Source organism: Leucopleurus acutus (genome assembly GCF_964270905.1).
Source record: "Leucopleurus acutus genome assembly, chromosome: 20".
NCBI classification, from domain to species: domain Eukaryota; kingdom Metazoa; phylum Chordata; class Mammalia; order Artiodactyla; family Delphinidae; genus Leucopleurus; species Leucopleurus acutus.
Window position 1 is genome coordinate 51,722,611 of NC_139162.1, and position 26,601 is coordinate 51,749,211.

The 26,601-nt window shown below is 58.0% G+C and overlaps 4 protein-coding genes across 6 annotated transcripts; 1 reads left to right on the forward strand and 3 right to left on the reverse strand.

The window, feature by feature from the left end:
- Positions 1–723: 723 nt before the first annotated feature.
- Positions 724–4,697, reverse strand: RPL18 (ribosomal protein L18). Its single transcript, XM_082862634.1, has 7 exons — positions 4,648–4,697; positions 3,347–3,433; positions 2,871–2,978; positions 2,240–2,338; positions 1,579–1,702; positions 1,367–1,436; positions 724–841 (listed from the first exon to the last, which is right to left on the reverse strand). The coding sequence occupies exons 1-7, from the start codon at positions 4,648–4,650 to the stop codon at positions 766–768; spliced, it is 567 nt and encodes a 188-aa protein (XP_082718760.1). The 5' UTR covers positions 4,651–4,697; the 3' UTR covers positions 724–765.
- A 514-nt stretch (positions 4,698–5,211) lies between these two features.
- Positions 5,212–12,434, forward strand: SPHK2 (sphingosine kinase 2; the record flags this gene model as incomplete). 2 transcript variants are annotated; one of them, XM_082863353.1, is made up of 7 exons in its annotated part: positions 5,212–5,402; positions 5,946–6,092; positions 9,035–9,509; positions 10,366–10,515; positions 10,632–10,726; positions 10,818–10,933; positions 11,342–12,434. In XM_082863353.1, exons 2-7 carry the CDS (start codon positions 6,054–6,056, stop codon positions 12,432–12,434), a joined length of 1,968 nt encoding a protein of 655 aa, XP_082719479.1. In that variant the 5' UTR covers positions 5,212–5,402; positions 5,946–6,053. The 2 variants fall into 2 exon arrangements, with proteins under 2 accessions (XP_082719479.1, XP_082719480.1); XM_082863354.1 differs by lacking the exons at positions 5,212–5,402; positions 5,946–6,092 and having other exon boundaries at positions 9,402–9,582.
- A 566-nt stretch (positions 12,435–13,000) lies between these two features.
- On the reverse strand, positions 13,001–18,611 carry DBP (D-box binding PAR bZIP transcription factor). Of its 2 annotated transcripts, XM_082863605.1 has the most exons (4): positions 18,439–18,611; positions 17,135–17,545; positions 15,304–15,515; positions 13,001–13,697 (listed from the first exon to the last, which is right to left on the reverse strand). In XM_082863605.1, the coding sequence occupies exons 1-4, from the start codon at positions 18,575–18,577 to the stop codon at positions 13,482–13,484; spliced, it is 978 nt and encodes a 325-aa protein (XP_082719731.1). In that variant the 5' UTR covers positions 18,578–18,611; the 3' UTR covers positions 13,001–13,481. The 2 variants fall into 2 exon arrangements, with proteins under 2 accessions (XP_082719731.1, XP_082719732.1); XM_082863606.1 differs by lacking the exon at positions 17,135–17,545.
- On the reverse strand, positions 18,587–24,781 carry CA11 (carbonic anhydrase 11; the record flags this gene model as incomplete). The annotated part of the gene is made up of 9 exons (XM_082863607.1): positions 18,587–18,729; positions 20,473–20,662; positions 20,896–21,050; positions 21,155–21,227; positions 21,382–21,477; positions 21,709–21,894; positions 23,661–23,803; positions 24,554–24,628; positions 24,715–24,781. 9 exons carry the CDS (start codon positions 24,779–24,781, stop codon positions 18,638–18,640), a joined length of 1,077 nt encoding a protein of 358 aa, XP_082719733.1. The 3' UTR covers positions 18,587–18,637.
- Positions 24,782–26,601: the final 1,820 nt, after the last annotated feature.

Sequence of the window (26,601 nt, forward strand, 5' to 3'; positions counted from 1 at the left end):
AGGTCTCCAACCCCTACCCCTCCTTCTCTTGCCTTTTCAGAGCACAGTCAGATCAAGGGCCTGGAGACCTCCTTTCATTTCTGCGGCTCTTCCGGCCGCCTCGCCTTATTCACCGGGTTTCTTCCCCGGGATCCGGGGACCACGGCCCCTTGTGCAAACACAGGGGTAGGGCTGACACAGGCCCCTGGAGACAGAGGACAGTAAGGTCCCAGCTCCAGGAACACGCTCAACGGCCTTCGCCCAGAGACTGACGGCCCGCCTGACTCAAGCTTCGGGGGAGGGGGAGCGCATCACCTATTCTCACGTGCCCCCTCCGCCACGGCGGCCCGCCCCATTTATACTACCTGGTCCAAGCCCCGCCAGCCCTCCCGAGCAGAGATCCGGGAGGGGAGCGCGGTTCCTTTAAGAGTAGGCGCGGCTAACTGGAGAAAACAGCAGGTGCTTCACCACACACCTGGGAAAGAGGTGGGGCTTCGGCCTTAGTTGGCTGCCAGGTCCCAACGGTGCAGCGAGGTCCAAGGGGGCCAATAGGCTTAGGGCAGTGACCACACACACCTGGGACGGTAGGCTCCGTCCCCCAGCACAGCGGAAGGGGTTCACCCCAAAGGCTGGTCTCCCCAGAAAGGGGCGTGGCAACCATTCCCCCAAACAAAGGCGTTCTCACTGCCGGTTCTGACCCTCTCCCTCCCCCCACCCCCTTCCCCAATAATACACAAAAGACCATTAGCATCCAAAATCTTTTTAATAACAAGGTAGGATCTGGGGTTAGTTCTTGTAGCCACGGCTGGCCCGTCGGCCTCTGGCGCGCTCGAACTTCCGGCCCTTGGAGCGTACATAGGGTCTGCAGAGAGAGAAGGGAGGGTGAGAAGAGGCCCACGTTACAGACAAGTGAGGGACGCCCCTGCCACCTGTCTGGCTGGGAGCTCAGAATAGAGCTGCTTGCTCTAACAGAGAAGCACAGGGACACCAGAAGGGGGCTTCACTCAACCCAAGCAGCGTCAGTGGACACCAAATCCGCTGCTGGAAAAGCCTGGCAGCGCAGGAAGCAAAACTGGCAGGAGTGGCTGCTGAAGCGCCTGCACTGGGCCCTGGGGCCATCCACCTGGGCGCCCCAGCTCTGGACAGAATGCAGGCCCCACCACAAAGACGGGGACAGGCGCTGGGAAGCCTGCATCTGTGATGCTGGCTGTGCAGGGAGCTCAACACCCGAGGAACAGAACTTTAGGCAGTCTTGAAGGAAAAGCGGGTAAGAGAGTGGGGGAATTCTAGAGAGACCTGAGGCTGGATTAGTGGGAGAAACAGAAGCAGCTGGAAGCGTGGCAACGCCTAGACCTGCAGGCTGGGGTCCAGGGCTAGGTATACTCACTTGGTGTGGCTATGCGGGGTTCCTGGGGCCTTGCCGAAATGCCGGTACACCTCTCGGCCCTTGCGAGGACCTGGGGAAGGGAAGGAAGCGGTGGCTCAGGCTGATTTGGGGTGGGGTGGGAGTGTCACTGACCGCCCAGGCCTGGCAAGGTAAAGGCTGCTAGCAGTCCCACCGCTCTTGACAGACGCCTCAAGCCACTAAGCAGCACTCACCAGACAGGAGGACAGTGCCACAGCCCTTGGGCGAGTCCAGCGCCAACTGGTCGAAGGTGAGGATCTTGCCCCCCGCCTTGAGGATGCGGCTCCGGGCGCGGCTGCTCACTCGAAGAGCACACACCTGGGGGACACAGAGGACAGGTGGGGCCAGAGCCCCCTGGAGGGCGACCCAGGGGCTGCTGGGACTTCCTGTCCACTGCCCAGGCCCAGCAGGAGTCCCAGCTGCTTCCTCGGCCCGATCACCAACACCACCAACTACTGGAGGCAGCTTCCTGAGCTCACGACAGCCATTCTTACCACTTTACTCCTAGAAACCCCTTTAACACCGCAACCTGAAGCTATTATGTGTAAGGAAACTGAGGCACAAAGAAATCCAGGACTTTGTCCAGAGATTACAAAGTGGCAAAGAAATCCAGGTCTGAACTCTGGCTGTCTGGGTCCAGAGCGAATACCATTAGCTGGGCCCCAGAAGGGGCTTGTCCAGGGATACCTGCCATCAACAATGTGAGGGACAACCCCCCCCACCCTTCAACCCAGGCACGACGCCTGCCTCACCCAGAGGTGAGATGAGCCTGCCGGCGGCACGACAAATTGAGCCGGGTCCACAGGAGCTCACCGTGACCCACCCAACACGCTCCTGAGCCCCCTCCCCGCTCACCTTCAGTTTGGGCACCTCCTGGACACGCACGTCGTCCGTTATAGTCCCCACCACCACAGCCGTTTTGCCTTCCCGGCCGGGAAGCTTCATCTTCCGAATCTGGGGTGGTGGGGATGAAATGCACATTAAACAAGTCCCTTCTGGTGGTTAAATCCAATCCCACCCATTCAGGCATCCCAAGGACCAACAGTTGTGTCCCGTTTGGGCTAAACCTACCCATGCCACACCTCTCAAGCTAGCACAAGCCTAATCTCAGGTTCAGTCTGGGAAAATCTCCAAAGAAAATACAAACAGATTCCTCCACGGTTCTCTCCTACAGAAAGCTTCTGACACGGAACATGCTCTATAACTTGAAACCTCAGGAAGATCTCATAAAGCCACTGTAACCCACCCCCAGACACACACAATGAGAAGGAAAGTGAGACCAAGAGGCCAAGCCAGTCCCATGCCCCCACTATTCAGCTACAATCAGAGGGTCAGAGCTCTGCACCCACCACTGGATGAGGTTAAGCCAGCTGATAGCCAAGCCGCTACCAGAGAGCTCCAAGCCCGCCCTTCCACCCGAAGTCCAGCTCCAGACACGATCCAGTCGCTCCCCAGGCTGGCTATGCCCTCCGCCTCAGCCCCTCACCATCCGGGAAAGGGACAGAGGTGGCCGGTTGCTGCGACTCATGAACAACCTCTTCAGCACAACTTGATTGAAGGTGGAGTTGGTTCGCCTGGCCAGAAACCTGTACAGCTGGAGGGGAAGGAAAACGAACATGAAACCCGGGGCAGCCCACCCGCCCCCCTCCCTCCCTCTCAGCTTTCTAACGAAGGGGCAAAGAAGTGACTTAGGGCTTTGCCCCATCCCGTTAAGCCCACGGGAAAGAGCTGGCCTAGGTCCCTCCTGGCCAGGGACCCAGAAAATCCCCCTCCCCACTGGTAAACCAGCCCAGAGGCTGAAAACACTGGAATCTCCAGAGGCTAAGGGAAAGCAGCAGAGATTTGAGCCTGCCCTGAAGGCCCCTGCAAGGAGCCCGGGACCAATACCAGCATGGAGGCTCTAGAACGTGTATTGATATCTCCAGGGTGGCCTTGCCTAGGGGCCTTAGGCCCCAACCTCACCTTGACCAACAGCCTCAAGTAGATGTCCTGGCTCTTGGGCTCCTTGCGTCGAACCTTTCGGTCCTTGTTGTGGCGGATGTCAACTCCCTGCAGGGGTGAAGGGAAGACCATGAACCCAACTCTGATCCGGCAGATTCCTCACCCCATAAACAGTTATTCCTCACCTCTAAGAAACAGCTAAAGCCCCAGTCTCTGGAGACAACAAATCCCACATCACCACTGGGAGCCCTCTGGGAAAATACTTAAAACTCCCCGGGCCTCAAGTGACTTTGTTTAAAAAAAAAAGGAGGGGGACGCCTAATTCTACACAAAAAGCCTTCAACACATGGCACACAGCACCGTGAAAGACCTTAACGCAGCAGCCGCGTTAACCCAAGTTTTTACTTCTTTAGAAACTATATTTTTCAACAATATAAGTATTATTTAAGCTCCCAAACCTTGCTCCCATGCGTGGAGCGTTATCAAAAACATTTAAACCAAAGGCAGACTCCAAGTTCTTATAAAGGAAACGACCCTTTTTTCTAGAACTTACTCTGCACAGACCAACCCTAGAACGACCTCCTTATGAAGTATAGTTTCCCACAGTAGTGCTAAAACTGAAGGGAGCCCACGATTTCCACTACACCCCCTGCCTGCTTTCCTCCAAGTTTTTCAGGCTGTGTCATGAGTTATAAAGAACTACCTAATTATTAATTGTTCTCATTCATCCAGCACTTAATGTATGCAGGGACCCGTGGTGAGCACTTCCTTTGACTTATTTCTTCTCGAACTCACATCTTTGAGGCATAATTACTGGGTCTCCAATTAACAGATGCTTTCTGCGCACAGGAATGATGATACGGTGGGTAGGGAACTGAGACTCGAACGGAAGCCTGCCTGGCCCCCACACTCGGGCACCGGACGCTTGACACCCCCCCACCCCGCCCCAGAACCCAGCTTTTCAGGCTGGGGAGTGACGGATCCAGGGACAGCACAGGCAAGAGTGGCTGTGGGAGCAGCGCCTGGGTCCGAATCGTGGCTCCGCCACTTACTGGCACTGTGACCCCGGTCATATTACTTAACCTCCTTGCCCCTCGATTTGATCATCTATTCGATGGGACCTATAATACAGAATTATGGGAGGGGCGGGAGATTGAGAACGCCCATCCCTGGTCTTCGGGCTCCCAAAATAGCTCCCCACAGCGGGAGTCGCCTCCTTCGAACACCCCGGAACCCCTGCCTCACTCTGGAACGTCCCCACCGCGAGACCGCGGCGGATGGCAGCGGATGATCAAGCCCCGAATGCCGCAAAACGCGCTCACCATGATGGCGCCCCCTCCTTAGCCAGGTCCGGAAAGAGAGAACAGAACCAGGATGGGCGGGGAAAGCCTTCAGCGAGTGGCGCCTACGTGACGTCACACGGGCGCGACGCGGCGCTCTACCTTGACTCATGTCTCTCTATGGTGAATCGGAGGACCAGCTAGATGGGCGATTCCGGAATTGGGTGGAGGAACATCTAAAGGGGAACAAGCGCTACTCCAAGGAGGGAAGGGCCAGCACGTCGGAGGCCTCTCTGGCCCTATCCAGTCCCTGTTCTTGATAGTCTTCCGGCAGAAGGGGATCTCGGAGCCAGAGAGATGTCGCGCGGAGCTAGGAAGACGTGTCGTGCGGTGACGCTCTGGCCCGACGCCGAAGGCCTCTCTGTGGCTCCCGGAGGACCTAGAGGGCCGAGTATTGGAGGTGAGGAGGCGGGGCTGGCGGGGCTAGTCGGGACCTCGGGAAACCTCTGACCTCAGGCTTTGGGCGTTTCCTTATCAGGCTCACATCTGCCTTATCTCGTGCTGCGCTTCCCAGCTTCGGCCGCAGCTCGGGAAGTCTTACTTGAGGTCTAACCCGAGATCTTCTTGCTGCAGCCCAGTCTATGGCATTCTGTATTTCCACCTTTTAGGTTCAGCTTCTCCCTCTGCCCCCAGATGGCCCTTCCCTGAACCCTACTCAGCCCCTGCCACCTGGAGGCTGCTTTTCCCAGCCGAGAGATTCAAGTGGCCCAGCGGGTTCGGTTTGAGGGACGTGCAAGGTACTGGAGCACAGAGGAGGCAAGCTGAGGCCCCCGGGGCTTGGGGGATGGGGTGGGGAGAGGGATGAGTAAAAAACTCCTGAAAGAGAGGGGAGGAGAGACTCAGAGAGAGGGAGACAGAGATTCAAAGAGGAGGAGGAATGGAGACCCAGAAGGGGAGTGGAAAGAGACCAAGGGTGGCGAAATGGTGACCCGGGGAGTTAGAAGACCTAGAAAGAGAGGGAAGGTAGAGATCCAAGGAGGAGAAGAGACAGAAAGATGGTGGTACCATCTGTAACTGAATTCAATTCTTGGCTTTGCTACTTACTAATGGTGTGACCTTGGGCAACCTCTCTGTGATTTGGGGCAAGTCGTGTAACTTCTCTGTGCCTTACTTTCCTTATCTGCAAAAAGGGGCGTCTATTGCTGTTACTAGCCTTTACTGGATGGGACCAGATGGACTGGTTGGGGCAGTGATGAAGCTGACTTGTCCACTTGTTTTCGTGGAAGCCCTGCAGCACTGCTAGCTTGGCCTCCTTTCCTCTGCGCTTCATGCTCCTACAGGCCAGGCCTGCACCATGAGGCCTGACTCCTTGTCCATACCACCTTCCCATGGCCTCCGACCCAGGGCCAGGGTCTTACTGATGTGATAACACAGCAGATGGCCTGCAGATGAATGGACACCTTGAAGCAGAGGAGCAGCAGGACCAGGTAAGTGTCCATCTGAAAGTCCAGATCACCATACGATGGAACACAGTTTCCTTCTCTCCTCCTTGACCCTGTTCCTTGGTCTTTGAGTCCCAGCCTCTTTGATTACTGTAGCTGTCTTTCTTTCCCCTGGAGCCCTAAGCACACGCACTGTGTTTCCCTGTCTCTCCATCTTTCTGGGTTTCTGTCCCTCTCTCTGGGTTACTTTTTGGCACATGTTATCTGGTGCTGTTGTTGTTCTCAGTTGAACACTAGGTACATTGATTGGTCACCTGATATTATTCTTGCCATGATTTCTTTCAATTTCATCGTGTCTTTGCCTCTCTGTATCTCTGTCAACATCTTTGCTTTCTGTCTCTTGGCTTCAGTTCCTCTCAGCCTCTAACATTCTCTCTGTCCTTCACCCCTGACCTAGAGGTCTCTCTCAGATACTCCCAGTCTCTCTCCTGAGTCTCCGTCTTACCGTGTAACTGGGTCATTCACTGGGCAGATATTTATGTCATGCTGCCCCCACGCTAGCTTGTGCCCAAGGTAAATAGTTTGTGAATTAATGAGCCTCTCCTCCCTGGTTTTCATTCTGAAAGTGTCTGTCCCCATGTCTCGCTGTGTCCATCATTTTCTGGGTTTTCTTATGTCCTTACCTTGCACATTTTTAAAAATCTATTATTTATTTTATTTATTATTTTTGGCTGCGTTGGGTCTTCGTTCCGTGGGCTTTTTCTAGTTGCCGCGAGGCATGTAGAACCCATGGCTCGAACCCATGTCCCCTGCATTGGCAGGCGGACTCTTAACCACTGCGCCACCAGGGAAGCCCACCTTGCACATTCTTAATTCCATTGTCTTTGTCTCTTTGTTTGTATCTCTGCTTTTCTTTATGTCTATCTCTCTGACTCTCTGTAACTGTCTGAAAAAGAGACAACACTCTCTCTTCAAGTCTCTTATTGCCTCTGACTCTGGTTCACTGTTCCCTTTTACTGTTTTTGCATATCTCTGGGTCTTTGTTAACTGTGTTAGGGTCATTCTCTATCTGCAGTTAAAGACCTTCTCCCCCTTGCCCCTTCTCTTTATAAAGTCAAAGGATGGGAGAGGCCCACTTGCCCTCAACAAAGATGGCGACAGGGGCTCTGGCCATGCTTCCGTGAAGCCGCCTCTGCTGCGCGTGTGCCCTCACCTACAATGGCGGCTGATCTCGCGAAGCGCGCTACCCCGCCCAGTTCTCCCGCTCTCCCGCGGCAGGCCCCTGCGCCAAGCTCGCGAGTCTGCTGGCCCCGCCCCCGCACGCTCTTATTGGTGCAACTTAGGCCGGCCGCGCGGCCATTGGCTGAGCGGATGCACACCCTCCCCCCCACCCGTGGGTCTGATGGGGGGCAGTTGGTGCTGACTTGAGTGGCCGCCTGGAGGAGGATCCGGCGTGTGAGGAGGGTCTGGGGTGTCGGGACAGGGACCCGAGTCAGGACGACTGAGGGAGCAAGAGGAACAGATACGCAGGCCCGGGACTTGGGTACTAGGGGTGTGGGATGGAGATGGAGAACCAGAACCAGGACTGAGGGATCCAGGAATGAAAACCCAGGTCTGGAACTGGGGTGGGGATGGAGGGCCGGGACCCGGGGAACCGGAGACAGAGACTCAGGCTTATGGATTGGGGGGACCTATGGATGGAGACCCAGGCCCTGGTCTGGGGTACATGGAGGGTGGAGAGAATGGAGACCAGGCCAGAGACCTGGGGACCTAGGGACCAAGGCGCAGGCCCCAGAACTGGGGGAGATCTAGGGCTCTAAGTGTGTGTGGGGGAGTCGATGCAAGTTTAGGGGTGGGGCTTGAAGAGCTGCCCAGGGTAGGGGGCAGAGGTGGCTCCTGAGAGTGAGTCCACAGATGGGGGTGTGTCTGGGGCAGTTCTGCGCCTGGGGAAGGTGAGGGGCAGGACTGATAGGTGACTGGGTGGGCGGGGCAGTGGGGAACAAAGGTGAGCTGGAAGGAGGAGGCAGAAACTGGGCAGAGGGCAGGGGGAGGGGACCTCAGGCCCAGCTCCCACTCTCTCCCTGGAGAGCAGGCGGCCAGACACCCAGGTCAGTGCTTGAGGTCCAGCTCTTGGCTCCTGTCCCTTGCAGGTGCCTGCATGTGGCTCCTCTACCTCTCTGACCCCTTAGTTGCTCCATGTCACACCCCTTTCTCAGTTTCTCCAGCTACTACCTCCCCTACCTCTTGCCTCTCCTGTCTGCTCTTTCTCTCCTAACTCTGTTGTCTGACTCTCAGAGGGCCTCTGGAGCCCCTAAACTCTCACTCTGCTCCCTAAGTATCTTTCATTATATTAGGTTTCATCTCACTGAAGCTGTGTGTCTCCTCTCAGTGTTTCTCTGGCTCTCAGACCTTTTTCTTTGTGTCTTTGTGCCTCTTCCTTGTTACTTTCTCCATCTGGAGTTGACCGTGTGTAGGTGTGGGGTGTGTGTGTTCTGTTGTGTTTTCTCTGCCTTTGTGTGTCTATTTATGTGTCTCCACCATCCTGATCTCTCTCCTTTGCATTATTTTTCTCCAAAGTCCTTAATTGTCATCCAACACGATATGTATTTTATGTCTATCTTGTTTTCCTGTCTTCCGATTGGAATATAAACTCCACGAAGGCAGGGATTTTTGTCTTTCATTCCCTGCTGTGTTTGCTGGGCCTGGCACCATGATTGGCACATACTACTGAATAAATATTTGGGGAATAAAGGAATGAATATTTGCGTGCCTGGGTGTGGACCCTCCAGGATGCTGGCCTTCCTGGCCAGCTGACCTCTGCCCTGCGTCCTCAGTCTTCCCACACTTTGTCTGGGCCTGTCTGGTGCTCCCATCTTGCCTGTCAGCACCCCTCATTGTCTCCTCTTATCCACAGGCCCTGCCCCTGCTTCCCTCTGCCCACCATGGGGGTCCTGGACTCTGACTCCTACCCTCCTTCCTCCCCACAGAGGCCAGAGCAGGAGCTGACCTGGAGCTGGGGCCACAGGCCTAGGAGCGCCCTGGACAGGGTCAAGGCCATGGCCCCCCCACCGCCACTGCCATTGACCCCCAGCACCCCACTCCTGCATGGCGAGTTTGGCTCCTACCCAGCCCGAGGCCCACGCTTCGCCCTCACTCTCACACCACAAGCCCTGCACATACAACGGCTGCGGCCAAAGCCTGAAGCCCGGCCCCGGGGTGGCCTGGTCCTGCTGGCTGAGGTCTCAGGCTGCTGCACCCTGCGGAGCCGAAGCCCCTCGGACTCAGCAGCCTACTTCTGCATCTACACCTACCCGAGGGGCCGGCGTGGGGGCCGGCGCAGAGCTGCACGCACCTTCCGGGCCGACGGGGCGGCCACCTACGAGGAGAACCGTGCTGAGGCCCAGCGCTGGGCCACTGCCCTCACGTGTCTGCTCCGCGGACTGCCACTACCTGGGGACGGGGGTGAGGCATTGGGCGGCCTCTCTGTCCTAAGGCCACCTTGGTGTCTCCGCAGATCTCCCTCTGCGGCATCTCTGTGGGCATCTCTGTCTCTACTTTTCTGTGTGTCTGTCTGTGTGATGTGTCTCTCTGGGTTCATACTGAAAGAGTGATGCACAGACAGGGATGGGCACAGAAGGCAAAATCCCAGGCAGAGAAGGATTTGGGTCTGCTGCTCTCATGAGATTTCTGTCTCTGTCCCCTCCCCCCTTTCATGGGTCCTGACCACAGATGAGTCAGAGGCTCCCGGGCTGGTGAGAGCAGCCAAGTGAGATATGCTCAGTCACCACCCTGGATGACAGGCACTCGCAGAGGTCCCCTGGGGCGTCTCAGGAGCCCAGAGGTGGCATCTAATCCAGCTGTGGGGATTCAGAGGAGGCTTTCAGGCAGAGGCCCCCACCTAGGGTACTCAGTTGGCACAGGAAGGTAAAGGTTCCAGGGTCTCCAGCCGGCGGGCCTTCCTTGGTCCTGGCTGGCTGGGAGTGAGGCCCTCACAGTGGAGTAACCTATTCCTGGTTTCCAGGTGTTTGGGGGTGTGGAAGGTGGAAACCACAGCTCCCCCCCCCCGGCCCCCCCCGTGAGTCCAAAGGGCTCTGGGATTAGACACCGGATCCCTGCCTTTGTCTCAGCACCTGGGAGGGGGGCGGGCTGTACACCTGGGCCTGAGCTGGTGAGGCCGGGGAGAAAATAACTTTCAACTCCCAGCAGGTTTTGATGCCAGCCCTCCACCACCTCCACTGGAGGCTATTTGCAGTTACTGTTTCTGAGGTGAGGGGCTTGGTGCCCTGACCTCTGTAGACTCCTTCTCCTCTCTCTGCAGAAATCACCCCCGACCTTCTGCCAAGGCCTCCCCGATTGCTCCTATTGGTCAATCCCTTTGGGGGGCGGGGCCTGGCCTGGCAGTGGTGTAAGAACCATGTGCTGCCCATGATCTCTGAAGCGGGGCTGTCCTTCAACCTCATCCAGACAGGTAAGGGCAGTGTCATGATAGAGGCGGGAGCTGGGGGCTAGGACTCCTGAGTCCTGGGGAGTGGTGGTGGGTCAGGGGTAGAACAGCCTGCCTCACTTCCTGGTTCCCCACCTTAGAACGACATAACCATGCCCGGGAGCTGGTCCAGGGGTTGAGCCTGAGCGAGTGGGATGGCATCGTCACCGTCTCCGGAGATGGGCTGCTGTATGAGGTAGGGTAGGACCACCCTGCCCCAAGCCTGAGCCCTGCGGGACTGCGGAGGCCAGGGCCAACACGCAGGTGTCTGGTCTCCCACCCTCCAGGTACTGAATGGACTCCTAGAACGCCCCGACTGGGAAGAGGCCGTGAAGACCCCCGTGGGCATCCTCCCCTGTGGCTCGGGCAACGCACTGGCAGGAGCCGTGAACCAGCACGGGGGGTAGGTGGGAGGAGCCCTCCTGGGATAACAGGGACCTGGTACATCTGCACCACATCTTCCCCTCAGCCAGGTCAGTCTGGCTGAGGGATGCTCCCCACACCCCCCAGACATTTTTGCCTGTCTTGTTCCTAGCTGTCTCCCTAGTGCCTAGAACTGTGCCTGGCACACAGGAGGCACTCAGTGAATGCTTATGGAATGAAAGAACTGACAGGGAACCTGGCTCAGTAAGAAGAGTCCGTCTGGAGGTGGCCAAATGGCTGCGGGCAGGCCCCAGGACATGCCCGGCCTCCTCTCCCCATTGTCTGCTGCCCTACCCGTCTGTGTGTTTCTCCTCCCCGCCTGGCACTGTGTATCTCACCCAGCCTGTTTGCTCTTTCCCACCGTATCCGTCCATGTCTGACTGTGAAGGTTTGAGCCGGCCCTGGGCATTGACCTGCTGCTCAACTGCTCCTTGCTGCTCTGCCGGGGTGGCAGCCACCCGCTGGACCTGCTCTCCGTCACTCTGGCTTCCGGCTCCCGCTGTTTCTCCTTCCTGTCTGTGGCCTGGGGCTTTGTGTCAGATGTGGACATCCAGAGCGAGCGTTTCAGGGCCCTGGGCAGTGCTCGCTTCACGCTGGGCACGGTCTTGGGCCTCGCCACACTGCACACCTACCGCGGCCGCCTCTCCTACCTCCCTGCCACGGTGGAGCCCGCCTCACCCGCCCCTGCCCATGGCCTGCCACGTGCCAAGTCAGAGCTGACCCTAGTCCCCGGCCCAGCTCCACCCGTGGCCCACTCACCCCTGCACCGCTCAGTGTCTGACCTGCCCCTGCCCCTGCCTCAGCCTGCCCTGACCTCCCCTGGCTCACCTGAACCCCTGCCCATCCTGTCCCTCAACGGTGGGGGCCCAGAGCTGGCTGGGGACTGGGGTGGGGCCGGGGATGCTCCACTGTCCCCAGACCCACTGCTGCCCTCGCCGCCTGGCTCCCCCAAGGCAGCTCAACTCTCACCCATCACCGAGGCGGCCTCAGAAATGCCAGCATCCTCTGGGCTCCCACCTCCCACCCCTGATGCCCGGGTAGCCATCTCTGCTGGGGGCCCACCTGACCACCTGCTCCCTCCTCTAGGCGCTCCACTACCCCCAGGCTGGGTGACAATGGAGGGGGACTTTGTGCTTATTTTGGCCATCTCACCCAGTCACCTGGGGGCTGACCTAGTGGCAGCGCCCCACGCGCGCTTTGACGACGGCCTGGTGCACCTGTGCTGGGTGCGCGGTGGCATCTCGCGGGCGGCGCTCCTGCGCCTGTTTCTGGCCATGGAGCGCGGTAGCCACTTCAGCCTGGGCTGTCCGCAGCTGGGCTACGCTGCGGCTCGTGCCTTCCGCCTTGAGCCGCTCACGCCCCGCGGCGTGCTCACGGTGGACGGGGAGCAGGTGGAGTATGGGCCATTGCAGGCGCAGGTGCATCCCGGCCTCGGTACTCTGCTCACGGGTCCTTCAGGCTGCCCTGGGCGGGAGCCTTAACTCCAACCAATCTTGGAACTCGCCCAGAGCGGGGCTTACATTCCTGAGGGGGCGGAGCCTGAGCTAGGGGGCGTGGTGTGGCTGCTAGAGTCAGGGCGGAGGCTACAGTGGTCCTGCCTGGTCTCAGGATTGCGCCCTACCCTAGGGGACCAGAGGTGATGCTGGAGGATGTCCCGAATTCCGGGGGTTGGGGTCCTGACGGTCACGGAGAAATGGGCTCGCCCCAAGGGTAGTGCCTGATCAACGAGGGCGGGTTCTCCAGACCCTCGAGAACGGCTCGTAGAAAGCCAGGTCGGCTGAGGGCGGAGCCTGTCTTAACGCGTAGTCCAGTGACGTGACCTGGAATGTACGGGCTGGGGAGGCCTTAGATAACCGGCCCCGTCTACTCCGGTGTCTCCACCAAGCTGGCCAATCAGCCCAGGAGGGGCAAGTTCCCCGGGCGGCGCTCCGATTTGCACTAATGTCCCTCCCCCCGTGGGTGGGGGCGGGGAAGTTCGTTTCCTCCGTCTTCTGTGCGTCCCCCAGCCCCAATCTTCAAAGCAATTGAAAAGGTCTATGCAATAAAGGTAGTGGCTTCATTCCTCTCAGGCCCTCGCCCCTTCCTCCATCCAGCAACCCGTGGGAGGGAACAGACTCTAGGCACTTCCAGCAGCTCCTGCCTTTTATGGACCGAAGCCCAGACCTGCCCATGGACTGCGGCCAGCGTGACCCGCTGGCCTTGAACTGGGGCCAGGGAGCTGCCTCCTCCCCCACGACAGCTGGCTCTGGGGTTCTCAAGATTTATTCAGGATCGTGTTAACGGAGGCGGTGGGAGGATGGGGTCCCCGACGTGCCGGGGGGCACACACTGAGGACCTTCCCCGCCCCCGCGAGGGAGCGGGGAGGCTCACTTTTTCTTAAAAATATAAATGTATTTATCTGCATCATCACATCCCTGGGGCACCCAGCTGGCCGGCCCGTGGGCCACAGGGCGGGGAGGGAAGAGGGCGTCAGGGCGCAAGTCTGAGTGAGGCGGAGGAGAGCTCCACCTGTTGGGGTGGGGGCGGCCTCACAGGGCTCCGTGCTGGGCCTGGTAGCGGGACAGCACGGCGCGGTAGTGGGACAGCTCCTGGCGCACGGCCACCACCTCCTGCCGTAGCAGGGCGTTCTCCTTCTCCAGGAAGGCCGCCCGCACCGATATCTGGTTCTCCTTGAGCCTCCGGGCGTCGCGGGACCGCTTGGCTGCCTCGTTATTCTTGTACCGCCGGCTCCAATACTTCTCGTCCTGGATGGGTGGGAAAGCACTGAGGTCCAGAGGGGCCCCGGCCCAGCGAGAGAAGGGAGGAGCAGCTTTGCTTCTGACTTCAAGGGCCAGAGTGCACCTAAGAAACCTACCCCCCACCCCCACCCCGGGCTGCTTCTCACCCAGCAGTGGGGCCTAGAAGATACCCGATCTCCCCTGAATGGGTACCCAAGGATCTGGCCTTCTAGGGCCCCGGCTGCTATGGACAGCAGGCCCCTAGCAACAGCTAAGGCGTGAGATAGCCTCCCACCCCAAGCAACTGAGCTTCAAGTCGCCACTGTGCAGAGGAGGCCCAGCTCTTCTCACTTGACAAAAGGCCTGCAGTTAGCTCCCGGTTTGCTAAGGATTCTTGTTCCCTAGCAACAAGACCTTCAGGGTCTGAAGACTTCTCCCATTGAAAAGCACTGCCCTATACATCACCTTTCCAGATCCTGGTTGCTAAGGAAAGCCTAGGTTCCCTAGTGATGGGGTTTGGTGTCCCATAAAATCCTCTCAGAGCTGGGCCCTTCTGACCTTGCTGCCAAGGCAACCTCACCCCTCATTAGCAAACGAAAGTGAGGTGTAAGTGGTCCCAATGACCACAGCCAGTCTCTGCCCCACTGGCTTTGAATAGAGGCCAGGGAGCTGCCTCCTCCCCAACAGTCCCTGGTTGCAAATGGGCCTGTCCTGAGACCTCCCCACACCATTATGTTTAGAGTTCTCCAGTCCTGGAATTTGGCTGTGGAGGAGGACCACTCCTTAGTACAAGGACGACCCAGAGCTCTGAAAGATGCCCCTCCATCCCCATTTCATTAAAGCCCAGTCCCTGCTAGCTAGGGTAAACCCACCCCCTAGCAACAAGGCCTCATGGCAAGAGAAACCACTGGTCTAGATTTGGGTTACAGGCCAGTACTCACTGCTTCAAGCAGTTGTGTCTTACACAAGGACATGCCAAAGTCTTGTGAGACAAGCCCAGGTACTTCTTGTTAGGGAAGAACCCAGGACTGAGAAAGACAGAATGCTAGAGAGATGCAGGCACTGCCCAAAGCACCCCAAATCAGAATGTGGCCCTGGCCGCTAATGAGAACCTGAGGCCTCTTAACAGTGAGTCCAGAAAACAAGGCCTAGAGGGGCTGGCAAAGCTTCATCCTAGGCAGATGCAGTTGCCCTGAAGGATGCCCCAGCTCAGAGATTCAAGGACCAACCCCTGCCTAGGCTGCTCAGAAGAAACAAGCTGGCTGCTCAGAAGAAACAAGCTGATATCACATTCCTAAAGGACGCTATCCTTAGCAACTGGGCCTGGTAGAGCCTGAAGCCTGCCCCAATGAGGGTGTTGGGTCCAACCGACAGGAGACGCTCCAAGCCTGTAAAACTGTCCCAGCAGTGCTGGCTGAGTCCGAATCCCACAACGATACGGTTTTCACAAATCTCAAGCCCAAACCTCTGTCCCTGTGCAGCCCCTGGCCAAGGAGGACTGGTCCTTAGCTGTAGGTTAGGAGAATGTGAGCTAATCCCAAGTGAGAAACCCAGGTCTGACTAAAGAAAGGGCCATCCCTGGCTGTGGAGCCAGCACCCACGAAGCCTGCGTCCTACACCCAGCAATGCTCACCTTCTGCTCCTCTGGCACCTGGATCTTCCGTGCCTTCTTCATGATTGGCTGGGGCTTAAGTTCCTCCTCTGAGAAGCGATGTCTCCGAGGGTCAAAGGTCTCATGGCCGGGAATACTTGACAGGGCTAAATCAGCTGGGTCAGGTTCAAAGGTCATCAGCACCTCCACCGTGTCTGGGTCCACAGGGCTGGGTGTGTCCCGAGAGGTCAGGCCTTGGGGAAATAGAATGTGCTACCTGAGTGTGTATTTATTTTGGGGAGGGGGTTCCCAGAGGCTACCCCCTGCTCAGGTATTATATCCACCACAAGGAAGGCCCTTATGGGGTTTAACATAAAGCCTGCCAGGGATCAACCTCCCTAATATAAAATATGAAGGTTCCTTAAGCCACAAAGATGCTTAAAAATCATGAAACCAGCTCCACTTTTACACACAGGAAAACTGAGGCCCAGTCATACGTGACTTGCCCTAAGTAACACAGGAACCTGAATTATTGCTTCTAAAACCTCAGGACTTCAGAGTTACAGCGTTAGCTTCCTTCCCTATAGTCCTACCCTTCTTAACTGAATCCCTAACCAAAGCCTAGACCCCCCGCTGTTCAGAGAAAAGGAATTTAATGCACCGAAAAGACCTCAGGTTAGCTCCTTAAAGAGCTGCTAAGTCCAAAGAGTTAGGGACAAGAAGCATAAAGGGCTCTGAGGTTCCAGGTTGGTTCAAGCGTAAGAGAGGCCTGTACCTTTAAGAGAGAGCCAGCTGGGGCCAACCGAGGACACAGGTTCAGGGCCGAGTCACGTGCTGGCGCCTGCTTTCCCGCCCCGCCCCCTGCCGCCACGGGCGCCCTCCTGTTCCCCAGTCCCGCCCCCTCCCGCGTGACCGCGCGTGCGCGAAGCACGAAGCACGGAGGAGGGAGGAGAGGACTCACGTGGCGCGGGAATGTGCGACTGGGAAGGGGAGGGCCCTGGTCCTGCCCGGAGGTCGGACCAGGAGCAGGTGTGTCCAGGAATCCCCAACCTGCAGTCCGCCCCTGGCTACCCCAAGGTGCCAGATGGAGCACACCTTTCCTCTTGCTCCCTGGGGTCTCCCAGCTCGAACCTTTCAACCGCCAAGGATCCAGACCCCTCTGCTCTCTAGGGAACACTCGAGAACCGACCCCCTCGATATTCTCAGGCCCCAAACGTCCTCGCCACTAGGATATACACGATTCTGGGACCCCAAGCCCCTACCCCAGGAATATAGAAAGCTCGGTCCTTGCCCCAATGGAAGACCCAGGATGAAGGTCCCTTCTGAAGGACTCCGGGACCCGGGGCGCCAGCCCCTCTCCACTGGGATGGGGGGGGCCGAGGAGGCAGGGCTGCCAGTCCCTTTTGTCCTGGGGAAACAGAAGTCTGTGTCCGGCCCTCGTCTTCCTCCCTCGTAGAGGCCTAGGATTTCCGGTCCTACCCCAGTTCCACCGCTTCCGGGTCCAGATTCTGGGGTGCAGTCCACTCCCCAGTAAATAACTCCACTGTCCTGGGACCCCAATCCCTACTCCTCGAGTATCCAGAGCCTTTGTCCTCATGTCCCACGTAAAATTCACACGACCTCACCACTGGGCAGGCTTCCTGGAACTTAGGGTCCCAAGTCCCTCATCTCCTATAGGTCCAGGATACGCAGTTCCTGATCCATTAGGGGACACAGAATCCGGACTCCTCTCCCGACATCTCCCAATTAGGGGACCCGGAATTCGGGCATGCAGCCCCAGTCCCACCGTCCTGACCCCCAGATTCTCACACCCCCGCCCTCTGGAGTCCAAGCCCCGCCCAACCAGGGCCCTACCCCGCCCTAGCCGTCGCACCTGCGCGGTGGCCGCCGGCGGCCCCGAGGGCAGCCCGGGCGGGGGCGTGCCCGGGCGAGGAGCGAGGGGAAGCCGAGCCGCAGGAGCCGGGCCCTGGGGAGGGTGCAGGTGTGCGCACGGGCGAGGGCGCTGGCGACGGGCCGCCGGGAGGCGGCGGGCTGGGAGGGAGCCCATGCTCCAGCAGGAAGGCGTCCAGGTCCACGTACTCCACGTCGCCGAACGGCAGCGTCCGCTCCCACAGTAGCGGCGCCAACAGACCCGGGCCGGGCGCAGCCCCAGGGCGTCCCCGTGGGGACCCGCCGCCCACTACCGCCCCAGCTGAGGCATCCGCAGGTCCCGCTGGCTCCAGGCCCGGCCCGGGGACCGTGGCTGCTGGCGGGGCCGCCTTGCGCTCCTTTTCCTTCAGCAGACCTGCGGGCCAGGGAAAGCGGGCAGGGTGGGGAGGAGGAGAAAGACGGAGATGAAGAAGCGACTCCGAGAGGAGAGAGACACGAGGAACGAGGGGATGGAGCCCCACACCGCAGAGATCCAGAGGGGGGGGGGCAGGAGGGAAGTGGGGGAGAGACCCGGGAGGGAGGGCAAAGACCCAGAGAGAGGAGGGGACAGAGGCTCAGAGAGGGAGAGAGACCCAGAGAGAAAAGACAAGAGACGGGGGTGGCGGACCGAGAAAGGGATAGAGAGGAAGGGAGACTCAAAAAGAGGGGAGGACAGGGACGCAAAGAGAGAGATGGGGACAGAGACCCAGGAAGGGATAGACACACAGAAGGGGGATGGAAGTTCAGACAGAGGTAGGTGGAGGGTTGGGCAGGAGAGATTTTAAAAATGACAGCTCTGTTAATTCCTCTGTAATCTACAACCCCCCCCCACTCTCTGCGCACTGTACCCCCTCTTCCCTGCCCCCACACTCTAAGGGGCAGGAAGGGGCTCTATTCCTGGGGCACATTCCTCATCCCTAGACTCCATGTGACCCCAGGAGGCCCCGCCCAAGCCCGTGTAACAACCGTGTGAGCATCCGACACACCCCCCTCCCTTCTCCCTGGACCCCAGGGGTCCAGACTCTCGGAACCAAAAGGAAGAGGGGGCTGGGGCCTAGAGTCTTGAATCCTGGGAGTGGACAGGCATGAGAACCGGTACTTTTGGGTCCTGGGTGCTGAGGGATCTAGGGGCCTAAACACCTAAGTACAATATTTGGGTAGATAAAGGTTGGGAGGATGGACTCTTGGCACGTAGGAGGTAGCTGTGGACCCTCCCGGCACTAAGGGAGGAGGGTGTCTGAGTTGGGCGAGATGGGGGCTAGAACTCACAGCTGGCTGGCTCTTTGGGCTTGCTGGTCCCCTGCAGAAGGCTCCTCAGCCCAAGCAGCGCTCCCCCGCCAGGGGGGGCCCCGGTCGGGCTGCCCAGCAGCAGGGGGGCCGGAGTCCTGTCGCTCACGGGCCGCGCCATCGCCCGGCACCTGCCCGCAGGCTCACGGGTTCATGGAGAGGCGAACAGCTGGCTTGCCAGTCAGCAGCACACTCCTGTGGTTCGGGCGAGTGTCTGCCCAGGGGCGGGCGAGCGTAGCTTGCAAGCCTCCAGTATCCAGAACACTGCAAATCCTAGGAGCGACGGGGATTTGCAGTCCTCGGTGCAGAAACGTGCAACTCAAGAGGGTCCCAGGAGACCATACAGTCTGGGTGAGGGGCTGATCAAATCAGGCGGCCGGCTCTTTGCAACCGAGGGTTCAAGGGGACACAAGGCGCTCCTTCTACAAGGTGGGTGAGCCTGGCTCTTGCAAAATCTGCAGCCCTCTCCTAGGAAGGAGGTTTGCAATCTGCACCAAGAGGTGTGCGCGGAGGGCCGGGGAGAGGGCAGGAGGAGGCGGCTGCCTTGAGGCGTGGCCAAAGCAAACTTCTTTCGCGGAAAAAAAAAAAAAAAGCCAAACCAAAACACCCGACGCCACAGAGCGCACCCCTCCTCTCGGCCCCCGCCAGACTCCGGCCTTGCACCCCAGCCGCGTGCCTCCCTCCGGCTGAAAGCGCGGGCCAATGGCGTCTCGACCCCTCTAGACGCACAGCCAATGGGACCCCTGGATCCGCCAAGTCCTGGGAGTGCGAGAGAGGGTCTCAGTGCGTGAAGTTACCTTGCCTTTTGGAGGGAGGCGGGACCCTGACCTACATTCACCCAATGGGAGACGGTGTTGGGGGCGGGACCGTGACCCAGTTTGGGCCAATGAGGCAGACGGGAGGGGGAAGCACATGGCTTTGCGCGTGCTGCCTGACCGGGAGGGTGGGTAAAGGGGTGGGAGGGGAGAAGAGCCGCTTAAAGGAGCCGCGAATCCAAATGACGGGAAACGGGAAGCCAAAAAACCGAGTAGTGGGGTTTAGGAAGACGGAGATTGGTTTCTAGAAGAAGGCTGCTATTCTTTAATACCCAAATATTTCCCCGCCGCCCCTAGAATCAGACCACTGAGATACAGGAAGTATTCTGTCCCTTTAATAGCTTTGTTTTGGGGGTGACTCCCCCCCTTGTGGGGAGGCTTGGGAAAGACAGGCGCAATCCTCGATGGGGAGTCTCAGCGACCATGGGGGGTACCATCCACTGTAAGATGACACGGGTGGGGGGCGTTAGTTTAGGGCACGATAGGATGTACCCTGAAGGGAGCATGCAGGGGTCGGGGATGGGGGTGGGTGGGTGGGCCGCCCGGGGCTCTACCACAGGGAGGGCTGCGAAGGGGGAACCGGAATGTACCAGGTTGAGAAGCTGGGGGAAATGGTCAGTTATACTGCACTGGGCTGAACCATAGGGAGGCAGCAGGAGGGTGGAATAGGGACATCCGGTTTCAGCATTAGTGGAACTACGTGAAGGTATTCATGGGTGGGGGGTATGGGCTGTACCATGTTGAGAAGCCAGAGAGGTAGACGTTAGATCACTGGGCTGAACCACGAGGAGGCAGTGGGGGGGAAAGGGGATTGTACCATGCTGTTTCTCAGTAAGGGAGGTGGGTTGTACCACATGAAAACAGGGAAAAGGATTCGGGCTGTACCATTTCGGAAAGCCATAGTAATAGGCACCAAGGGCCAGTACTTGATCGTACCATAAGGAAACCAGGGGGCTCGGGTTATACACCAAGTTGCAAGCAGCGAAGAAGACAAATCATGGACCAGCAATGGTCTATGACCGGGAGGTGGGTTGTACCACTTTGACACAAAGGGGGAAGGGAGAAAGAGCGAGTGAGAGCTCAAGAGGCTGGATCATACAGAGCAGCAGAGGGGGGTAGGACTGTATCATATTGAGACACCAAGGGGAGACACATAGGCGGGTTAGACCAAGACGTGGAGGGGGTGCAGACTGGATCATACCATGCAGACGGTAGTTGGGGCCTCGGCAGCGCCTCTCGGGGTGCCGGGGGTCCCTGTTGCCCCTCAAGGCCCTGTGGGCCAAGGGCTGCAGGGGCCGGCCGTTACCGCTGAGGCTCTGGAAGATCTGGGACGGAGGATTCTGGCTCAGGAGTCTCAGGGAGTGCATCTGCCGTGGAAGCGGGGTGGGAAACTGGGAGTGAATAATGAATGGTTCTGGTGACGTCACGCAGGAAGCCCTGCCCCCGAGAGCGGGTGGGCGGGGTCTTGCTCAGCCCCCACCAGATGCTCCAGGGTTGTCAGACTCTCGAATCCCCTCCAGTTCCCTGTCAACCGGGGGTAGGAGGGTAGGTGAGGCAAGGGGACACCCAGGCCAAGGAACGGGTTGGGGGTGGCAGGGAGGGCGCAATGGGCTGCCAGGGTCACCTGGAGGGAGGTGATATTTAGGGCCCTGTCAATGAGGATCCAGGTAACAGTCTCCGAGCAGGGCGGGGTGCTGAGAGAGCCTTGATAGGTGATGAAGCCAAAGGATTCGGGGAACAGGAGCTCCAGGCTCAGGTCTTGAAGAAAGTAGGCATCATCTGCGGGAATATCAGGTCAGAGTGAAGAGGGGTGCCCCTGCTGAACTCCCCTATGTGCACACCCCAGCCCCACCCTCTCCACCCTCCAATGCCCAGGGACTTACTCTTGTAGGAGATGCGGGTGATGGTGTCCCGGTTAAGGAGGCGGCTAAGGAATGGGTTTGAGCTACCAGCCACCTGTGTGGAGGTATGAGGTGAGGAGATAGGAACCCGGAAGTCCAAGCCCCCAACTCCTTCCTCCCCTAGGACCCCGGAGTCTGGGGCCTTCCAGCCTCCCTCTTCTCAGACCCCAGGTTCCAGCCCCTCCCTCCCGAATCTTGCCTGGGCTCACATTGACAAAGAGGCTGAGAATGGCCAGGCCATTGGGGCCCCGGGAGGCGGTGCTGAGGTTCCCGTAGAGTTCTTGGTTGAAGTGGATGAGCTGCACCTGCGAGGGGAGCACAGAGAGTGGGGTCCCCTGGCAGACAGGGGGGACAGAATGGGCAATGGGTGCAGCTCTGGGCCTTTGGGGTCCCAAGTCAGGTTAAGGATTAGTGTTCAGGGTTGCGGGGGTAGTTCTGTGGAGGAGGATGGGATGAGGCATTAAGAGGAGGGTGAGGTGGGAGGAATTGGGTCGACTCAGGGTGAAGGTCGAGGGTCAGAGGTTAGCAGGCATCACCTCAGCAGAGAAACCCTGGTGGTTGATCTGGTGTTCAGAGCCAGCTCCGTCACGCGCTCCAAATAGCAGCCGCAGTTCACTGAGTCGGTGGCTATAAAGGAGGGGCCCCCCAGACACATTGACCACAGGCCGGGGTGCAGGCAGGAAGGAGACATGGCGACCGGTGTTGTACAGGGTTCCCCGGAGCTGTGGGAGAGGTGGAGGCCTTCATAGGGATGCAGAGAGAAGACCTTTTCCCTACTGTTTTCCATTCGTACATTTCCCTCTGCCAACAAACATTTAATCATTCAGCATAGTCTGAACACTAATGTCTTTCCAGACTCTGGGCTGGTCCATGGTAGGTGCTCAATAGTGGTGAATTTAATTAACAAGTATTTATTGAGCTGCTACTATGTGCCATGGATGCCAGGAAGAGAGCAATGCGCAAGTAGACAAAAATTCTGGGCCTCATGGAGCTTCTGCTCCAGTGGAGGAGAGCCAGACAATAAATTCTGAATCATATAAGTAAATGCTTAGTTAATTACATCCTATGCTCACACTGGGGAGAACTGGGAGTTCTGATAAAGTATAATAGGACACCCAGGGAATTCCTTGGCAGTCTAGTGGTTAGGACTCTGCGCTTTCACTGCCAGGGTTTGGGTTCAATCCCTGCTCGGGGAACTGAGATCCTGCAAGCAGCACAGCCAAAAAAAGGGGGGGACGACCCATAGATTGGGATGGGGGTGGGGTGTCAAGAAAGGCTTCCATGAGGAAGTGACATTTGAATGGAGACCTGAAGGATAAGGAGGGGTTAGTTGCAAGGAGCAGGGAGAAGGGCATTCCAGAAGGGAGAACAGTCAGTGCAAAGCCCTGAGATGGCCTATTTTAGTGACAGTGAAGAAGCCAGTGGGACCAGAGCCCAGTGAGCAAAGGAGAGAGTGGTGATGGGAGCCAGATGGTGCACAGCCTTGTGGGCAATGATGGGGTATTTTGTATTTTTATTTAAATAATTGAATGTATGTAACACACTTGGCACAGTGCCAGGCACATGCTAAGTACTGTGTAAGTGTGTGCTGTTATTACTTGTCCTAATAGAAGGATTTTGAGTAGGAGAGAGTGGTATGATCTGGTTTGTGTTTTTAAACATCTCTCTAGCTGTGGGATGGAGAATGGATTGCAGGAGGCAGAGAAGCAGGCCAGCAAGGAGGCAATGGCACCAGTCCAGGTGCAAGATGATGGTGGGAGCAGTGGAGGGACAAGAAGTGAAATGCTGTTTAGCAAGGAGACTAGAAAGGACATGGATGGGAAATGGGAGTGAGGGAGGAAATGAGATGGGGAATAGCTCTGAGACTTTTGGCTGAGTGAACGGTAGTGCCACCTCTTATGAGAAATGGTATTGCGGGACTTCCCTGGTGGTCCAGTGGTTAAGACTCTGCGCTTCCAGTGCAGGGGGTGCAGGTTCGATCCCTGGTGGGGGAAGCAAGATCCCACATGCCGTGGGGCGCGGCCAAAAAAAAATAACACAAATGGTATTGCAAAGCGGGCAAACGCATGGATTCTGGGACCACACTGCCTAGCTTTGAATCCCAGCCCTGGCACTCTCTAGGTGTTTGACCTCGGGTAAGTAACTTAACCTCTCTGTGCCTCAGTTTCTGCATCCATAAAATAAGGATAATAATTGTACCTATTTCATGGGGTTGTTGTGAAAATTGGAGGATTTATCAAGTTTGAAAACAGCGCCTGGCACACTGAGTCTGTTTTACCACTGATTCTAAGAGATGGGAAGACTAGGAGCCATGTTTGAGGAGGGAACAATTGGTGATCCGCTGTGGAGTGTAAGTAGCCTCCTCTCCACCCATTGTGTTGTAGGCCTCCTTCCCCAAGGCTAGCCTCCCAACTGAAAGCCCTGCCCCCCACCTCCACTCAGGCCCAGCCCCAGTGGATTCGGTAACCCCGCCCTCCAGGCCCCTTACCTTCTCTCCCCCTGTGCTGAGTCTCAGCGGGGGCAGAAAGGGGTCATAAAGGACCCTCTTCAGCTCCACATCCACGGGGCTCTGTCGCTTCCCCACAGCACACAGACTCCAGGCTGCGTTCACCAGGCCCCAGAAGGGAGGCCCTGGGAGCAGGTGTGGGGCAGGGAGGAAAGGGAGTCAGAAATATGGACTGGATCCCAAGGCTGGGATCTGCTGGGAAGGCTGTGGTCTGGACTCCTTGGATCCCAGGAGACGAAGGGCTGGGAATCTGGACTCCTGGCTTTGAGGGAGGAGGGGGCTGGGATCCAGAATCCTAGGTCCTAGAAGAATCTTGGAGGAGTTTCCTAAGGACCGCCCCCCTCCCCAACACCTCCAAGTCTCTGATCAAACCTATCTTAAATTGTCATTGGGGAAGGAACTACAACTCCCAGCAGCCCCTAGACTGCCAGCCTACCCATCCAGTGCCTGCCTGCCCCAGAGCCCATGGGAGTTGTAGTTCTTTTCGTCTCCCTTGTACCACAGCCGGATAATGAATGTAGTGGGGAGAAGGAATTGCAAGAGAGGGCTGGACGAGGTGGGCAACGGGGCCACTGAACCTCTGGTTCTCAGTAGGAGCCAGGACCTACCTGCCTCTTTCCCAGGAAACACACACACACTTTTCCAGCCCCACACTCCCTTACCTTCCACTCCCTCCCACTCACTACTTGAAATGCTAATGTATAATGTCCCATGCTGAGCCCCTCGGGTTCAGAAGCTGGGCCTCCTGAGGGAGGAAGGAAGGGGATGGGACTCCTGCGTCCTGCGGGGGTCGGGGGCGGGAAGGAGAGAACTCCTGGGTCTCAGGAAGAAAGCGCCCGGCAGCCCAGACTCCTGGGTCCCCGCCCTGGCTGCACCTGGCACGAAGTTTCCCTGGAGATTATCCTTGTAGCTCCACCAGTCCTCGGGGTCAGGTGCGGGTCCGATGTGAGCTGGGGAGAGAGCAGCCTGAACCCCTCTCCTTGGCACCCTTCCCCCACCCCAGTCAGGGGCTCCTGCCCCAACCCCCAGGCCTTACCTGCCGCCCCCAGTGCGGCCCAGAGTAGCAGCGCTCGAGGGGCGTTCAGACGAGCTGCACCCCCCATCCCCGGGAGGCCTCGGGGCGACCCCTTCCCAATGCCCTGGCCCGCCCTCTCTCAGCTTCTTCCTCTCTTTGTGGAACCCCGACCCCTCCGGACTTCCAGCCTTCCTCTCCTACCCACAGGGAGTCCCAGTTCCCCAGTTACTGAGGCAGCCGGGGACTGAGACGCCCCCACGCCCCTACTCCGCTCTCCTCTCCTCCCTCTCTATGCCTCCCCTTCCTCTCCTCTTTTCCCGAACCCTCCTTCTCCCTCTACCTCCCGATCTTCCTACTCTCTCTGCCTTATGCTTCTCCCTCGGGTTACCTCTGGGTCTCTAATCCACACCCCCCTCTTCGTTCTCTTTTCATTACGCTCTCGCAAGCCACCTAACTCCATACCTCCATCCCGCTTCTCTCCCCTTCTCCTCCTCCTCCCTCGCTCCCGCTCGGCCTCCAGCTCCTCTCCCTCTCCCCACCTCCTCCTCTCCTGCCTCCTCGGTTTCTCCGTCTCTCTCTTCTCTCTCCTCCCTTCCTCCCTCCTCCCCCTCCCTCTCTTTTCTCTCTTGCTGTTATTTAATTTTTCTATCGTTGTTTGGGGGTGGGGGGAGCTCTCACAGCAGAGAACCCTCCTCCTCGGGCTGGCGTGGGTGTGTGTGTGGGATGCCCCAGGGGCAGGATGGAGGGGTCGTTGGGGGGATGGTCCCCAGCTCCCAGCCGCGCTGGGGCCATGGGGGCGGGGGTGGCCCGGACACCTGGGGCCCAAGAGCTGGCAGTTTCCATCCTCCGCAGAAGGGGGAAGGGGGGCGCTTAAGGTGGAGCTGGAAGAGTCCTCGGATGTCTTCCCTCTCAGGGCCGCTGGCCCCGGAGGATCCGGCGTCTCCCAGCTCGCGGGGACCCAGGTTGGAGCCTGCATCAGTGCCTGCAGCCCCCCGCCCAATGCATCACTCGGGCCTCCGCCAGGGGCTCCCTTAACCCGGCGGCGGGATCCCCTGGGAGACTGGCGCGCGATGTGGGCGGCTGACCAGGAGGGGGAGGCAGAGACTTGGAGAGGGAGAGAGAGAGGCTGGAGGAGCCGGGAAGGCAGAGAAGAGAGAGCAGAGGTGAGGTCAGGGAACAGTGGAGGCTTGGGAAGGGAAGGGGAGCCTGAGATGGATACGGAGAGCCGTGGTGGAGGGAGATGCAGGGTAGAGATGAGAGGGCAGGCTGGGGCGGTTGGGGGGCTGCTGGGGGAGGTGGTGGCGGCAGGAGAGAGAGAGACAGAGAGATTTACATACATTGAATGAAGGAGATACAGAAACAAATACACACCGAGAAGAAAGAGAGATACAGAGAGAGGGAGACCCCCCAGAATGACAGGGAAAAAAATACAAAAGGAGAGAGATGCAGATGGAGGCAGAGAAAGAGATACAGAGACCCACAGAGAGACAGATGTAGACACACAAACTTGGAGATAGAAGCAGAGAGACCTAGACAGAGAGAGAGAGGAGAGAGAGAGTCCCACATACCAGGTTAAAGATGGAAGAGCAAGATGTCAGGCAAGAGGTGTGTGGGGAGAGACAGAAACAGAAAAAGAGATCTAAAGACAGAGCGACAGAGAAACACTCACCCAGAGCAAGGGGCAGAGAGAGGAGGAGACAGAGAACGAGGCAGACACACGTGCACATCTATAAAGAGACGCACTCATGCAGAGAAAGAGGTATGAACAGAGACCAACAGATGGACAGAGACAGAGAGACCCAGATAGGGGGAGAGAGTCCCAGAAACAGGTCAGCTGACATGAAGGATGAGACTAAAGAGAATTCAGAAACACAGAGTCATTCAGGGATAGAGAACTGGAGATGGACA